Source organism: Glandiceps talaboti, chromosome 13 (assembly GCF_964340395.1).
Source record: "Glandiceps talaboti chromosome 13, keGlaTala1.1, whole genome shotgun sequence".
NCBI lineage: Eukaryota > Metazoa > Hemichordata > Enteropneusta > Spengelidae > Glandiceps > Glandiceps talaboti.
The window spans coordinates 3,385,255-3,402,500 of NC_135561.1; the positions used below are offsets into that span (position 1 = coordinate 3,385,255).

At 38.2% G+C, this 17,246-nt stretch overlaps 3 protein-coding genes and 1 pseudogene across 3 annotated transcripts; 3 read left to right on the top strand and 1 right to left on the bottom strand.

The window, feature by feature from the left end:
- The first annotated feature begins 614 nt into the window (after window positions 1-614).
- LOC144444906 (epidermal retinol dehydrogenase 2-like) lies at window positions 615-3,713 on the top strand. The gene is made up of 4 exons (XM_078134456.1): window positions 615-1,076; window positions 2,412-2,656; window positions 3,206-3,322; window positions 3,617-3,713. The coding sequence occupies exons 1-4, from the start codon at window positions 615-617 to the stop codon at window positions 3,711-3,713; spliced, it is 921 nt and encodes a 306-aa protein (XP_077990582.1).
- An 806-nt stretch (window positions 3,714-4,519) lies between these two features.
- On the top strand, window positions 4,520-9,557 carry LOC144444907 (epidermal retinol dehydrogenase 2-like). Its single transcript, XM_078134458.1, has 4 exons — window positions 4,520-4,948; window positions 5,644-5,888; window positions 6,933-7,049; window positions 9,473-9,557. The coding sequence occupies exons 1-4, from the start codon at window positions 4,520-4,522 to the stop codon at window positions 9,555-9,557; spliced, it is 876 nt and encodes a 291-aa protein (XP_077990584.1).
- Window positions 9,558-10,467: 910 nt separating this feature from the next.
- Window positions 10,468-12,626, top strand: LOC144444908 (epidermal retinol dehydrogenase 2-like). Its single transcript, XM_078134459.1, has 4 exons — window positions 10,468-10,905; window positions 11,216-11,460; window positions 11,969-12,085; window positions 12,542-12,626. Exons 1-4 carry the CDS (start codon window positions 10,468-10,470, stop codon window positions 12,624-12,626), a joined length of 885 nt encoding a protein of 294 aa, XP_077990585.1.
- Window positions 12,627-14,765: 2,139 nt separating this feature from the next.
- Window positions 14,766-17,246, bottom strand: part of LOC144444909 (short-chain dehydrogenase/reductase family 16C member 6-like) — a 3,156-nt pseudogene continuing 675 nt past the window's right edge.

Below are 17,246 nucleotides of genomic sequence, written 5' to 3' on the forward strand. Positions count from 1 at the left end.
ACTGATAATGTCAGTAAACACATTGATGATTAAACCAAAAGTTTGTCAAGAACTGATTACAATATATACGAATACAATTAATTGAGCTGCAACAAGTGAATTAGTATAGTTACTTTATGTGTAGTCGTTTTCACTCTCTCACTCTCTCTCTCTTTCTCTCTCTCTCTCTCTCTCTCTCTCTCACTCTCTCTCACTCACTCACTCTCTCTCTCTCTCTCTCTCTCTCTCTCTCTCTCTCTCTTATTCATATAATTAATATCATACATATTTCTAAAACAAAAAAAATACTTGTTCCCATTCCCTTTTACAGTTCAGTTACTTTTTATTGAAGCTTTGTCAGAACGGTTAGTAGCAGCCACGGTCTTCTGGAAGCTGAAAGATATTAAAATGTATCCAGATTGTCCCGAAGGCCCTTAAAATTGACATAACGGATATAGTCGAAAATAGAACGGTTATGTATCGGGAATTGGGAATGTCATTCATTCCTTCAACTTAAACATAATTGAAGGGAAACCTTGTACGTCATTATATAATACGTTGAACTGCCCCAGTTTGTTGTTTGTGATTGTACTACCTAGCGTACTGGAAGGGGTCGTAGTTTCCGTAAACCCAAAATGGCACTCACCGCTGACAAAGCATTTATGGCTCTAGCTGGGTGGCTTGGTGCTTGGGTTCTCGTTTTCTGGTCATGGATAAGTTTTTTCATTCCTAAGGTAAAGAAATCCATCGCTGGAGAGATCGCACTGGTGACTGGGGCTGGAAGCGGAATCGGTCGACTTATGTCCTTGAACTTTTGTAGACAGGGTGCTACGGTGGTACTTTGGGATATCAACAAAGAAGGTGTCGATGAGACAGCTCAACAGATTAGTCAAATTGGTGGTAAAGCTCATAGCTATGTGTGTGACGTCACTAAGAAAGAAGAAGTTTACCGTATTGCTGAACAAGTCACTAAAGATGTTGGTCATGTGACAATATTGGTTAATAACGCTGGTGTGGTGGCTGGCAAGAAATTAATGGACTGTCCTGATGACTTGATTGAAAGAACTATGAATGTTAATACTATGGCTATTTTCTGGGTAGGTATTACGAATATTATAAAATGTAACAAATATGTTTAAAGTTTTGGCAAGAAATTAGAACAATGAAATGACTGTAAATAAACCCCCTAAGATATTGCTGATTTGCATCCTCTTCCAAAAATGGTCAATGTCCATGCTGTTCAATGCTTGCGCCAACGTTTTTTTAAAAAGTGATATAAATAGAACCTGGCACACAGAAAACACCAAAATCATGGTCTAAGCTATTGTTCTCATGAGTGCACACACAGACACACACACATACACAGACACGCAGACACAGACAGACAGACAGACAGACAGACAGACAGACAGACAGACAGACAGACAGACAGACAGACAGACATACATACAAACAGACAGACAGACAGACAGACAGACAGACAGACAGACAGACACATACACACACAGTCACAGACACACGCGCGCACAGACTTTTCACCCCCTAATACATCTCTTCCTTATGGAAGAAAAAATTAAAAGACACATGGTGTGGTAGCGCCCTATTGTCCCTGCCATGATACAAAGTCCAGATTAAGTGTGCAAACCACCTGTTGATTCAATCGAGAATATATCACGTAGCCTCGTGTTTACCGAATAGAAGGAAAGTGTGTTTATCCTCAGCATCGGGGTTAATTCTGTCATTTTATTTCTTCTGCATCATGTTGTTGTTGCTGAAAGGTTCATGCGAAACGAAGTTTGTTCACTACCTAACATTTGTCCATAATTGTGTGTAGGATTTCTACCATCGTAGGACATTCTTTATATCATGCAAACGCCCTGTTGAATCTCAGACCATAAAAGAATGGTCTGAGGTTAAATTTACAAAGGAACTATGTGATATAACGACATTAGTTATTTCATTAGATATTATTCCTCGCTATTTGTCTTCGTGCAGCCAGGAAAATACGAGTGACTTAAGGGGCCTTGTCACTAAGAGTCGACAGACGAGTAGTGACAAAACCCTTAGGTCACGGGTATTTTACAGCTGAATGAAGAACAATATTGGGTAATAATATAATTATACTTCCTATAGCATACTAGTCACTTTTGAAAAATCGGAGAAAATAATTGCAATTCTCACATTTCAGTATTTTACTTATATTTCGAGTACCACAGAACCAGTGACGTAGACAGGGGTTGTTGTGACGTAGAACGACCAGGGTTGATAAGCCATAGTTTCTGTTCAAAGACAATAACTTTGCTTGTGTATGGTATATCACCAGTATGTATTTGATCATTCCAATAATTAAGATTAAGACATAAAGAATTATAAATCAAAACGTTGTGTTTATGTACCAAATCATACAGACATTATCAAATTCTCTTTTACAGACTCTCAAGGCATTTCTGCCCTCAATGATGACCAATAACCATGGTCATATCGTGACAATTGCAAGCATCGCTGGTTCGTTACCCTGTCCGGGTCTTGTCGAGTATTGTGCCAGCAAATTTGCAGCTGTGGGTCTGCATGACACCTTAGTGGTGGAATTGGCGGGACAGGGTATGTCAGGAATCCATACAACTCTAGTTCAGCCATTTTTGATTGATACAGGGATGTTTGATGGTGCCGACGCTGGGTAGGTTTCGTGGTTGTAATATATATGTGTCAGTGAACTACATACTTGAATGTGTGTGTGTGTGTGTGTGTGTGTGTGTGTGTGTGTGTGTGTGTGTGTGTGTTTTGTCCATTTGTTCCTTCAGATCATGCACTCCTTGTTAAATCACGTCACTTATGGCATCTGATTAAGTTGGTTGAGTTTGTGTTTACACGCATAATGGTGCACACCAGGGACATAAGCATCCGCACTCCCAGAACAAAATGAGGGGAGTTTTGGGGTAGATTGATGACACGTGTTTACATTTATATAAGAAGATCAAAATGTGTGGACGCCCCCAAGAAGTTCGAAGGTGTTTATTCGCTAGTGTGAACTGAGATATTGTGTGTGTGGAAATTGTATTTGACATTTCTGGAAACTGACACATCGGTATATAAAGATGACAAAGATAAAAGCAGTGCAGTTAAATCCTATTTTTCCCAACTTATAATTGTTTTGGTACAAAGAAATAACTTCCTTGTAAAATGAGGATTGGTTGTATACATTACATCTTTCTCTTTATACCCCTAGAGCTTTTCCACCCTTACAATCGCAGTACGTTGCCGATAAGATCGTAGAGGCTGTCCAGATCAACCAAAGAACAATATGCATACCACGTCTAATGTATGTCTTGCCCTTGTTTAGATCGTAAGTAAAACGTCAAGTTATCAAGTAAACATCTCCACAAAATATTGTCCATCAAATTGTTTGGGGTACAACTAAAGTACACTTTCTTTTTTGAAATTCGTTGGAAGTATGAATAAACGCTCCCAAAGATTATGGGTTTGGCCTGGATAATGATGATGATGATGATGATGATGATGGTGGTGGTGGTGGTGGTGGTGGTGGTGGTGGTGGTGGTGGTGGTGGTGGTGGTGGTGGTGGTGGTGGTGGTGACAAGTAAGGCAATCTGTAACGCTGAAAACTTTATTCCCTTACTAGATGGATGCCGGTGAACGCAATAATTCTTCTCACAAAGTCATTCGGAGCAGTGACAGCAATGGACAACTATGTCGGAAGACAGAAAACGGAATCATAAAAGCTTTTCAATGTAATTGGACTAGACAGACTTTTGTGAAATAAATACAAGTACTATTGTTCCAAGCCACTTAAAGTGTAATTCTTTTGAATAATTATGAAATTGGATGAATGTCAATCTGAATAAATTCACTGAAGGGCAAAGCTTCATATGAATGATATGAATACATTTTATACTTATTAACTTTATCATAGACCCTGGAATGAAGTTAATGTATAGACCCTGGAATGAACAGACAGACAGACAGACAGACAGACAGACAGACAGGCAGACAGACAGACAGACAGACATGGGGAGGGAGGGAGGGCTATAATTGCAACAGTCATGGCATATGGACTTGGGGAGCATTCTACAGACAGACAGGGAGGGAGGGCTAATTGCAACAGTCATAGCATATAGTTAGACTTGGGAACAGTCTACATACAGACAGACAGACAGACAAATATGGAGGGAGGGGGGAGGGCTAATTGCAACAGTCACAGTATATAGGTAGACTTGGGAACAGTCTACAAACAGACAGACAGACAGACACACAGACAGCGAGGGAGGGCTAATTGTAACAGTCACAGTATATAGGTAGACTTGACGAACATTAGACTCTCTTTGCAAAAGGGTTGACAGATTTATGATGGGATTACGTAGATGACGACTATTCCAACTATATGATTAGAAGTCTACAAATGATATATGTAAATGACAACTTCACGGCAAATCTGGCGGTCAAAGTTCATTTGTCATGACATTTAGAATTATATAATCTGAAGAATTCATACACAAAACAGCAGCATACAGACACCTTCAAAATCATGTATATTTGGATCCTAGTTTTAGTAATCATTTTCTTGGCATGGACAAAACTTTCTCGTCCAAAACTACGGAAATCAATAGAAGGAGAGGTAACCTTGGTGACTGGTGCTGGTGGTGATATTGGTCGCCAACTCGCCATTGCCTTCGCGAAACAGGGTGCTAGGGTGGTACTTTGGGATATCAACAAAGAAAGCAATGATGAGACAGCTCAGCAGATTGGTCAAATTGGTGGTAAAGCTCACAGCTATGTATGTGACGTCACTAAGAAAGAAGAAGTTTATCGTGTTGCTGAACAAGTCACTAAAGATGTTGGTAATGTGACAATATTGGTCAATAATGCTGGTGTTCTGTCAGGCAAGAAATTAATCGAGATCCCAGATTCCATGATAGAACGAACCATGAAAGTTAATACCATGGCTATTTTCTGGGTAGGTCATCACATAATTAAGAAATTAGTGTTAGGTCAGAGTCTCTTAGACTAGTATTTGTAGTATTAACTATTCGAGATTTTAGCGTGATTTTTTTGTTGGTCAAGCTTATCTCGAACTTTGATCGTTTGATAGAGACACAAGAATGCAACGTGTGTGTTCCTTCCTGGTGGACTTTGTGCCTATGGCTAATGTTGCCGATGCGCTGCTGAGACTGCTGTTGCGTTAATTACGGTCAACAAACTAATACAAAATATATAAATATAATATTTATAAATACACAGCACTATTAGAACATGACAGAGAAGAGACGGTGTACAGAATCACATACATACATACATACATACATACATACATACATACATACATACATACATACATACATACATACATACATACATACATGTGTGCACTGACAGACAGACAGACAGACAGACAGACAGACAGACAGACAGACAGACAGACAGACAGACAGACAGACAGACAGACAGACAGACAGACAGACAGACAGACAGACAGTCAGATAGACATTTCTAAGCTCTTCTGTTTGTGTATCCTTTCTATGTAAACCTAATTCATAGCCATGGGAAAATTAATAATAAAGAGACCTCGAATTAACACTTTACCCAAGGTATCTCATATCACAGTACATACATATATGTAATATATATACATTGTTGCGTTTTTATCTTTAGACAGTCAAAGCATTTATGCCTTCGATGATTTCAAGAAACCATGGTCATTTGGTGACAATTGCAAGCATAGCTGGTTCAGCAGGATGTCCAGGACTATCTGACTACTGTGCTAGTAAACATGCTGCTGTGGGTCTGCATGAGTCGTTGGCTTTAGAACTAGCAGCACAGGGTATGACAGGAATTCATACCACTCTAGTTCAACCCAACTGGGTGGACACTGGAATGATCAAAGGGGCCCGTACAGGGTAAAGTTAACATTATCTTTTGATGAGTTGTTGAATGTTGTACTGTTTTGTTGCTCTGCTTGTGAACGTTGACATACATACATACATACATACATACATACATGCATGCATGCATGCATGCATGCATGCACGCACGCACGCACGCACGCACGCACGCACGCACGCACGCACGCACGCACGCACACACGCACGCACGCACACACACACACACACACACACACACACACACACATACATACATACATACATACATACATACATACATACATGCATGAATACATGCATGCATACATGCATGCGCGCGCGTGACACGGTTTTTGACGACATAGCAAAGCAGAACTTGATATATTTATAAGTAGTTATTCATACTCTCTGTATTGACTTGTATTATTTGTATCTGGAAATAAAGTCATATTATTATTATAATCACCTGTCTAACGTAGTCGACGACGTTCAATTTCTGGTCTTTCAAATTAGAAGAACGACGACTTGACGTTCGTCATCACACCTGTAGTACAGTAATGTGTGAAGATAACGTAGTGTAAAATCGGAATAAGGTCGTCAGGAACTAGACTTTCACACCTGTAGACTTGGCTAAGCAAAACTAAGCAGATTAATATCATGTTACGTACACACACGTCACAGCACCACACGTCGCAGGAACACACAACATAGAACATAATAATATAAGACGGACCATAATATCGCACAACATGATATGACAGCACAACATTACAAAAAGTTACTCATCGTCTGCATTATAGTATATGCAGTGAAAATGTGTGTATATGTTATGTTAAAGAGATGAGAATGAAGTGGAATAATGAACAACGTCAAGTCAAGGGTCGTATGGTATTAGTAAGAAATACAACTAAGTTACCACGGCGTATTTCATACCTACTCTACCTACTCTACATGTAAAAATCGTTCTAGAAGCAGTGCCTTGTACATGTGTATATGTTATATATATAAAATATCAAAATAAATCTACTATCGTGATATAATTAAATTATCTTTATGCCATACATTTCGTCGTTTTTATAGAAGAATTCCTGTTCTTCAACCCGAGGGTGTGGCTGACAGAGTGATGGATGCTGTACTCGTCAATAGACGGTCTATTTTCCTTCCTGGTGTGATGGCTCTGACACCATATCTCAAATCGTAAGTATGTTTATAATAGACATAGCATGAATGCAGTGCTGTATGGCGTACAGACGGGTGTACGACCACCATTATTATGTAGAGAAACAGTACAACGAATTAAAATACGTTACAGTTGCAGAGAAATGATTCGGATATTTGAAAATTGTGTCAAATATTTATATAAAACAGTGTATATATATATATATATATATATATATATATATATATATATATATATATATATATATATATATATATATATATATATATATATATATACTCGATTTAGACGATAGGACTGAAATACTCGCCAAGAAAGAAGCTTTTATAACGTTAAAAGACCATAAAGACAATTTCGAACACAGTTTACCTTGCAGACTAATCAACCCCGCAAAAAGCGAGATAGGCATTATTAGCAACAAAATACTTGACTCCATCCTACAAAACATAAGACCCATAGTCGCCGTCAACCAATGGAAAAATTCTATGTCAGTCATCGAATGGTTCAAGAACTTAGATGACAAAAACAAACACACTTTCGCCTGCTTCGACATATGCGACTTTTACCCATCCATAACCGAAAAATTGTTATTAGAATCCCTCAAATTTGCCGGCCAATACACCACCATATCAGATGAAGACAAACAAATTATCATGCACGCGCGGAAATCTCTCCTCTTTGATAAAACCAAACCATGGGTAAAAAAGAATAGCAATGGATCATTTGACGTCACAATGGGAAGCAACGACGGGGCCGAAATATGCGAACTGGTCGGAATATTCATGCTACACAAATTAGCCAAAAAATACGGTAAAGAAAACATAGGTCTATATAGGGACGACGGACTAGCCGCCTTCAAGAACATCACCGGAAGTAAATCAGAAAGTATCAGAAAAGACATAACTAAAACCTTCAAAGCCATGGGGTTAAAAATAACCATACTCACCAATCTGAAAACCGTCAACTTTCTAGACATAACGCTCAACCTCAACAACGGTAAATATTACCCTTACAGGAAACCCAACGACAACCCCATGTACATACACACACAGTCTAACCACCCACCCAGCATCATCAAGAACATATCGTCAGCCATCGGCCGTAGAATTTCCGACATATCATCCGACGAACACATCTTCAACCAGGCAGTCCCACTGTACCAAAATGCACTAAAAACCAGCGGCCACAAAGAGAACATCACGTACACCAGCACCCCGACGCAGAAAAACAAGAAAAACCGAAATAGAAACACCATCTGGTTTAACCCACCATACAGCAAAAATGTAGCCACCAATGTAGGCAAACGATTCCTCAACCTAATCACAAAACATTTCCCAGCAGACTCTAAGTTACACAAAATATTCAACAGAAACAATGTCAAAGTCAGTTATAGCTGCATGCCAAACATGGCTACCATAATCAAAGCGCATAACGCCACCATCTCCAACAGCGAAACTAAACCCACTCAAAAACCCTGTAATTGCAGACAGAAAGACACCTGCCCTCTGAACGGCGAATGCCAAACGGAAAACATCGTATACCAAGCCACCGTCCACGGAAAACAAACAAAAGTATATATCGGTCTAACAGAGAACAACTTCAAACAGAGATACGCCAACCACAAACAGTCATTCAAACATGAAAAACACGAAAACAGCACAGAACTATCAAAACACATTTGGAAACTGAAAAGAAACAATGAGCCTTTTTCCGTATCCTGGTCCATCAACAAGAAAGCCCAAGCATACACCAATAAAACAAAACGATGCAACCTGTGTTTAACCGAAAAACTAACTATTATTAAAGCAGACAAAAGCTCCACACTAAACAAAAGAATTGAGTTGATATCCAAATGCCGACACGAGAATAAGTTTTATTTGTCCAACTTCAATAGAGCATCTATCACCTAAACCATTAAACCCGTTAACTAACGGAACATCAAAGCCCAACATGGAACAACCCGCCAACACTTACTTGTCCGCACCCAATAACCCACACAATAACAACCAACACCTCCACACATACAACACCTACCCACCGACACAGACAATAGTGATGGTATTTCTATTGTCTACACTCTATATATACAGCACACCCAGAGAGTAGGCCTCAGAGTGTCTGATGATCGCAATATGCGTGAAACTCCGAGTTACACCCAAGAAAGAGTTCCAGTACTACCAAAACTATTACGCTCTGCCACTGCGGTATAGAGCACTGTCTTATAGCAGATTGATACTCACCGAGTTATATATATATATATATATATATATATATATATATATATATATATATATATATATATATATATATATATATATATATATATATATATATATATATATATATATATATATATATATATATATATATATATATAATCATATTTTGCTGTGAATAACGAATAACGTTTATCTTCTTATACGTTATTGATTTTCTTTAGGTGGATGCCCGTTGATGCCTGGCTGTGGTTTGCTAAGTGCTCTGGTTCATTCAATGCAATGGACACATTAATTGGGAGACAATAGAAGCTATAAATCTACTATCCATACCTACAAAGTGTGACTCATTGTCGAAATACCACCAGCCTCTTTGACGGCGGAGTTTAACAGACGCCTCGCAGATTTCGTTGCTACAAAAATATACTGAGATATACACCATGACTAAGACTTGTGAGAATGGTGTGGATATTTTGTACTAGATTGCAGCAACAACGTCTTCAATGGCAAGGTCACTGTCATAACAAGTGTTTCACATGAATGATGCTAACTAGTCTGTAAGGTTCGCCATGACGGGGCGCCCTCACACATCGGCCAACCCCTCAGTCTCGATGCTAACTAGCGCCAAACTGATTTTAATCAAGTAGGTGTGTGTAGGACATGTCGTCAATTTGTAATTAAGGATCATTCAGCCTTCCAACTCAACTGTATCTTGTCTGTTATCACCGATGATATATAAAGTAGACTTTAGCATCTTAGAAGTGAAGATTTATACTGTACGAATCGAGTTTTTCATTAAAGAGTCTGACACGATCTTTATGCGTGTGATGATGATGATGATGATGATGATGATGATGATGATGATGATGATGATGATGATGATGATGGTGATGGTGGTGGTGGTGGTGGTGGTGGCGGCGGCGGCGGTGGTGGTGGTGGTGGTGGTGGTGGTGGTGGTGGTGGCGGTGGTGGTGGTGGTGGTGGTGGTGGTGGTGGTGGTGGTGGTGGTGGTGGTGGCGGTGGTGGTGATTGTCTTGGGGTCCTTATTGATGAAGTATGCGAAGGTCAAAGAGCAACCACGCATGAGTACGAGTATTTGTATTGAAAAGACTGTCACATTGTCTGGTTGTTGCTGTTTGAGGTGAAAGGTTGACAGACTCTATACTACAGTGTGTACTGTATCAAGGTATACACACTAACATATTGTTGACTGCAACATATGCAAACCATGTTTGTATGGATTGGAATTTCAATAGTCATTATATTATCATGGCTCCTATTTCTTCGACCACAAAACAAGAAATCCATCGCTAGCGATATCGTGTTGGTAACTGGTGCTGGCGGAGACATTGGTCGTCTACTAGCCTTGAATTTCGCTAAACTGGGTGCTACCTTGGTACTTTGGGATATCAGCAAAGAATGGAACGATGAGACAGCTCGACAGATTGGTCAAATTGGTGGTAAAGCTCACAGCTATGTGTGTGACGTCACTAAGAAAGAAGAAGTTTACCGTACAGCAGAACAAGTCACCAAAGATGTTGGTCATGTGACAATATTGGTTAATAATGCTGGTGTTATGGCTGGCAAGAAATTACTCGAACTCCCAGATTACCTTATAGAACGAACCATGAATGTTAATACCATGGCTATTTTCTGGGTAAGTACATGTAGGTAAGAAAACTGTACCAATAGTCTTAGCTTCCTTCATAGTTTTCACCTGACCTGATGTTGGTTAGATTGCCTTTCATAGTTTTCACCTGACCTATTGATGGTTAGATTGCATTTATCATGACCTCATACTTTGCACTCAGGTCAGACAGATATTTACACTTACTCAGATAACCTGAAAGAGATCGCCGTCTTTCGACAAAACAAACACCTTTACAAATATTTCTACATGTTATATTCTGTCTGGACACAATTTAAATACAGCTATGATATTTTAATGTGACGTCTTTATTTTTCAGACTATCAAAGCATTTTTGCCAGCGATGATTGCAAATAATAGCGGTCATTTAGTGACGATGGCCAGTATGGCTGGTGTATCGGGGTGTCCGGATTTGTCTGACTACTGTGCTAGTAAACATGCCGCTGTGGGTCTACACGAGTCGTTGGCTTTAGAATTAGCAGCACAGGGTCTGACAGGAATTCATACCACTCTAGTTCAACCCAACTGGATTAATACTGGGTTAAGTAAAGGAGTGAAAACTGGGTAAACTTGAATTCACAACTCTTACAGGTGGTCAATTTGTAGTTGGGTATTTTATTAATACGATTTCAGTAAACTTTGACAAATAGACAGACAGAGGGACGGACGGACGGACTGACGGACAGACAGACAGACAGACAGACAGACATGGGGGTGGACGGACGGATGGATACTAAATGAAGCTAGTACTCTGATATTACAAATCATTATCACGTTTATACACAATGTATTGTAACAGATGCCTGATTTTACACATTTATACACACATGTATATGTCAGATTTTACACAGTTTCAGGTTTACTTGCCAATTTACGGTAGACGATTAGGACATGCCTCCGCTCTGTATTATTTTGTACCGATTTCACCAAAATTTGCCGATACAGTGTGTCGCAATATTTGGTTCAAACAATATTTGCTCGCAGATTAGATTCATCAGATGACGTGGTATATGAATTCAAACGTCGAGTATTCAATATAAAACTAGTAGTTATCTTTGCTATGTCATTGCAGACAGATACCGGCTATGGAACCTGAGTACGTGGTTGGTCACATTGTAAATGCAGTACTTAGAAATCAACGGTTACTTCGTATACCATCCTTGATGTACGCTGCTCCTGTTGTAAAATCGTGAGTAAGCTTGTAACTCTCGTGTTGTCTCAGCATGAATTAAATACTGCATTGCATGCCTTTCTATGAGAACTTTACACAGAAATTACCCAAAGTTTGCACATGACAACAGAGGGCCAGGATTACCTAGATATTTTTTACGACAACATAAAAAAAAACGACAACAAACAAACAAACAAACAATCATACATACATACATACATACATACATACATACATACATACATACATACATACATACATACATACATACATACATACATACATACATACATACATACATACATACATTCATGCATGCATACATTCATGCATACATACATACATACATACATACATACATACATACATACATACATACATACATACATACATACATACATACATACATACATACATAAGTTGACATTTTACAGAATGCATATAATGCGGATTTTTTTTTATCTCCGTCTGTAGACTGGTTCCGGTTGATGCTTGGTTGCGACTAGCCGAGTCGTCAGGGTCCTTTAAGTCCATGGATACATTCATAGGAAGACAGTAGACGTCGTAGTTTAGCTATCAACATACCTTCAAATATATTCTAGGAAGTGATTCAAGGTCAAAGCTATGAAACTACTTTCCAGACATGTCATTTAAGTCAATTTCTTCTCCAACTTTTGGGACATCTTTTGTGAGATGACATTTAAGCTCTGAACTGACTTTAGTATATTGCCCCGTAGACTGAAGTTGCACGGAATAAAATTTACAGTACAAAAAAACCATGTTTTTTTTTGTTTTGTTTTTATTAGCATTGTTTCTAAAAACTCTAATATTTGCCAACATTAATAATGTTACGGTAGACGATTGCGGTAGATGCAGCAATTCTAGATTTCAAATATTGAGATATGTATTTTTATCTCCATAGAGAAATTTGAAGCCTGGCGTTCAAACAATAAAACTAGAGAATTTTTCTTCAGGCAACTACATTTGTATAGAAAATAGTGGTCGTAAGTATTTCTACGGAGACGTGTTTTGTATTTCCGACCACATAAAGTACGGAGCGCCACAAACTAAATCAGGACAGTTTATAGAACCACAACATTAACACTAAATATTTTACCGAATATTGCACAGAAGTCTTCTGATTTCATCACTGTTGTCTTTACAGCAAAAACTGATACATTTATGAATGATTAGTAGGCCACCTAGTACACGTATATCTAGCCCGGCTTGTAGATGGATAGTCTTGCTGTTAGACGTTCGGGCTTTCTTTCGATGCTATAATTATAAGCGAACGAAGTTCGCATGTGAGGGCTTGCCCGATGTTCCATCCTCGATAGCGTTGTTCGGCTGTGTGTCGTATTTTATCGGAAGAACATCCGAGGGCTAGCTGATAGACTAGTAGATGGAGTACGAAGTACGGGACTAGTTTATGACGTGACTCTTAAATGGGCAATATAAGAATCGATGTCCCAACTTACTCCGTCTGCAAGCAGAACTAACATACAGGTACATCTACTCTGCATTACTCTGAGAAAGATCAGAACCAGATGGCAGAGACGAACTTCATCACATCATGGGTGAAAAGACAGTGACGCGATATGCAAGAGACCGATGATTTACTGAACATACACCTGTCGATTTTGTTTCATTCTCCATCCACCAATAGGATATTTAAGTTTGACATTTCTTGTCTAAACTACGAAAGGTACAAATGTCGGTCAGCCTCGTTAGACCAAATTTGTTTGAACAAAATCAACGTTATTTGAACAAAATTCTTGTTTAGTTTAAACGTCACACGTTATTTAACATCATTATCATATCATATATCATGCCACGTCATGTCATGCCATACTATATCATATATCATGATATAATATGATACCAATTACCATGTTACGTCACGTCACGTCACGTCACGACACATCATATCACAATATCATATCATATCATATCATATCATATCATATCATATTATATCATATATCATTGTTTCAGCTAGGTGAGGCTAAAAGCCTATAATCCGTCAATCAAGTTCAAGTTATTTAGATTGTGTTCATATGAATAAGTCTCTGGAAATACATGAAATGTCACGTTATCCGTAACCATGTCAGCGTCTGTCTAGGCATGAAATTGTAGCATTTAATATCATAAATACAGTATAGCCTAGAATCAAGGCGAATGGGGATTTTGAATTTTGTAATGGGGAAATAACGAATTCAAAACCCTCATCCGCATGGATTCCAGGCTGAAGTTTAGTCCTGCTTACAAACAGAGTAACTATGGACTTGACTGTATTCGAGTCTCTACTTACCCCGGCTGTAAACAGACTATGTCAGAAAGAACTACGACATGTCGTTGTCGTTCTACATCAGTAATAACACATTTGGTGATTAATTATTTACTAAATTTGGAGATTGCTGGAACTACCATTGCTTTTTCTTAATTTCAAATGTCATACCTAACACAATGAAATGAACGCACCTACTCTTCAACATTAACTGCCCAAAAAGACAAAAAGTGACAGTAACCTTTAACCTTCTTTGACCATCCAACCCTAGATACATAACGTGTTTTGTGAGTGTAAAGTACATATCAAACCAAACAATATAAGCATGAGAGGTACATATATATGTATCTTGAGAATCATTATTATTTGTTGGTATGATTTATCAATACTGCTATTATCAATGTGTATACGTTAAGAATCTTTCTTCGTTCTTCCAGTATAAGTGTTCATTGCCGAATCTGACCCCGTGACCCGACCAAGCCATATCCAGAACGTAAATGGCAGTATCCTATGAACAAACACACAAATATAAACATTTATATCTGTATGAAAATTGTATGGGATAAGATTAGATGAAAGCTCAAAATCCGACAAAATGTCGCCTCTCTCTCTCTCTCTCTCTCTCTCTCTCTCTCTCTCTCTCTCTCTCTCTCTCTCTCTCTCTCTCTCTCTCTCTCTCTCTCTCTCTCTCTCTCTCTCTCTCTCTCTCTCTCTCTCTCTCTCTCACTCTCTCTCTCGCTCTCTCTTTCTCTCTCTTTGAAAATGCGATCATTTCTTTTGAATCTACGTATCACATATGTTTGTGATTGTTAAATGAAAATAACGTGCTCAGTGAAAGTCAGAAACCAATAGCCTAGACACCAGTCACGTGGGGACATTTGCCTCTAGCTTTCCCACCACTAAATGTTGGCTGACTGAGGCTGAAAGGAAAAAACTGAACAGACGAGTTTAATAATACTTACGATTTAAGAAATGGAAATATATAGAGTGTTTTCGGTATACAAATCACCTGCTGGTTAGTTTGGACTGCATGTATGACGTTGTCAGCAACGAGTTCAGGGGTCAAAGCTTTGTGTCTAAGGAACGTAAGGAAATTACGAATCTGTTATTGATTTGAGGTGTCAGGTATTTATCTCCCGTCAAATATTACATTATATCAACTAAACAATGGGATTTCGCCCCTCTCTTTTATTTGCTTCAAAAATTCAAAAAAGTTGTACAACGTCGTTTTAACAATTAATTATACTAAATTTGAGCTTCAACATTCATATTGATTGGGTGGACTACATGGAACTCTGTTTCAGTTAATTTTGTTTACGAACACAAACAAAACAAAACAAAATAAACAAACAGACAAACTAACTAACTTACTAACAAACAAAAACAACACATAAATAAATAAATAAATAAATAAATAAATAAATAAATAAATACTGACAAACATATGTCACAATAGTCACAATTTTGCATATAGGAAAACATATACTAATTCTTGATACTGAGAAACATTCATTATTGTTGATACTGATTTGTGATTACTCTATTGTTGACGTTTGTCAGTATTTATTTATTTATTTATTTTTGACCTTCTTGCTTGGTTGTTTGTTTGTTTGTTTTTGTGTATGTATGTATGTATGTGTGTGTGTTTGTTTGTTTGTTTGTTTGTTTGTTTGTTTGTTTTCGTAAACAAAACTAACTGAGCCTGAGTTCCCAGTGGTTGGACCACCGGTTAAGGGAACGCAAAGTTGCTGTGATCCATCGCCGTAAAACTACTACATCCCTCTTGACGGTACTAAGACAATTACCTTATGTAAGATTATTGTAGAATAAAACAAAAGAGACACATACGTGAAATTGACTCCGTTAAACATCCCTGTGTCAATCCAAGTTGGTTGTACTAATGTCGTATGAACACCAGTGGCATTTAACGTTATCAATTCCATAGTGATAGACTCATGCAAACCTACTGCCGCGTATTTACTTGCACAATACTCAACCATTCCAGCAGATGGAAAAGACCCAGCTATACTGGCTATTGTTACCAAGTGACCATGGTTTTTGGCAAGCATCGACGGTAAAAATGCTTTGACAGTCTGTGGTTGTGGCAAAGATAAAAGGAAAAAGATGAAAGTCAGTTTACTAAATTTTGATAAATATCATCATAATCAGTTATTGAGAATCAGTATTATTGTAGTTCATGTAATTGTCAATAGGTTAATCTTTATATCGATATCGCTATTGATGTGACTATTGTAAGTAATATCAGCCGCTCTAGCAAATTCAACTCTTTTGTTTGTTTGTTTGTTTGTTTGTTTGTTTGTTTGTTTGTTTGTTTGTAGTATTTCAATCGGTCTCTTTGTATTCTTTAGCTGCACGAAACAATACAAAAAGTAACCTCTAGATGATGTCTAGATGACGTCACTGCTGTTGTTTTGAAAACAACAACAACAACAACAACAACAACAACAACGATGATGATGATGATGAGAATAAACAAGAAGAAAAAGTACTCAACAGACCATGTACACAATTAATATGAACAAGTAAATGTTGATACGTAGGTAGACTTTAAACTATTACGTCACTCAAGGATTTGCTGATAATTTATGATTACCATTGATACAATGTATCAAAGTGTAGTATGGATACTTAAGAACTGCCAGGTAGCTTGTACAACCACCTGTTGTAAATACTTGTATATCAAGTATTAAATCGAACAAGGGTCAGATTTAGAGATATTGTACTTTGCAGCAATGATGTGCATGTCTGCTTGTGTGTATGTATGTATGTATGTCTATGTCTGTGTGTGTGTGTGTGTGTCTATGTCTGTGTGTGTGTGTGTGTGTGTGTGTGTGTGTGTGTGTGTGTGTGTGTGTGTGTTTGTGCGCGCGC

What these genes read in the sequence shown, in the direction of transcription:
- LOC144444906 (XM_078134456.1), top strand. Translation starts at nt 615, where the DNA reads ATGGCACTCACCGCTGACAAAGCATTTATGGCTCTAGCTGGGTGGCTT. An exon ending in ATACTATGGCTATTTTCTGG is followed by an intron (nt 1,077 to 2,411) that starts GTAGGTATTACG and finishes TCTCTTTTACAG; the next exon opens with ACTCTCAAGGCATTTCTGCC. An exon ending in GTCTTGCCCTTGTTTAGATC is followed by an intron (nt 3,323 to 3,616) that starts GTAAGTAAAACG and finishes TTCCCTTACTAG; the next exon opens with ATGGATGCCGGTGAACGCAA.
- LOC144444907 (XM_078134458.1), top strand. Translation starts at nt 4,520, where the DNA reads ATGTATATTTGGATCCTAGTTTTAGTAATCATTTTCTTGGCATGGACA. An exon ending in ATACCATGGCTATTTTCTGG is followed by an intron (nt 4,949 to 5,643) that starts GTAGGTCATCAC and finishes TTTTATCTTTAG; the next exon opens with ACAGTCAAAGCATTTATGCC. An exon ending in ATCAAAGGGGCCCGTACAGG is followed by an intron (nt 5,889 to 6,932) that starts GTAAAGTTAACA and finishes TCGTTTTTATAG; the next exon opens with AAGAATTCCTGTTCTTCAAC.
- LOC144444908 (XM_078134459.1), top strand. Translation starts at nt 10,468, where the DNA reads ATGCAAACCATGTTTGTATGGATTGGAATTTCAATAGTCATTATATTA. An exon ending in ATACCATGGCTATTTTCTGG is followed by an intron (nt 10,906 to 11,215) that starts GTAAGTACATGT and finishes TTTATTTTTCAG; the next exon opens with ACTATCAAAGCATTTTTGCC. An exon ending in GCTGCTCCTGTTGTAAAATC is followed by an intron (nt 12,086 to 12,541) that starts GTGAGTAAGCTT and finishes CTCCGTCTGTAG; the next exon opens with ACTGGTTCCGGTTGATGCTT.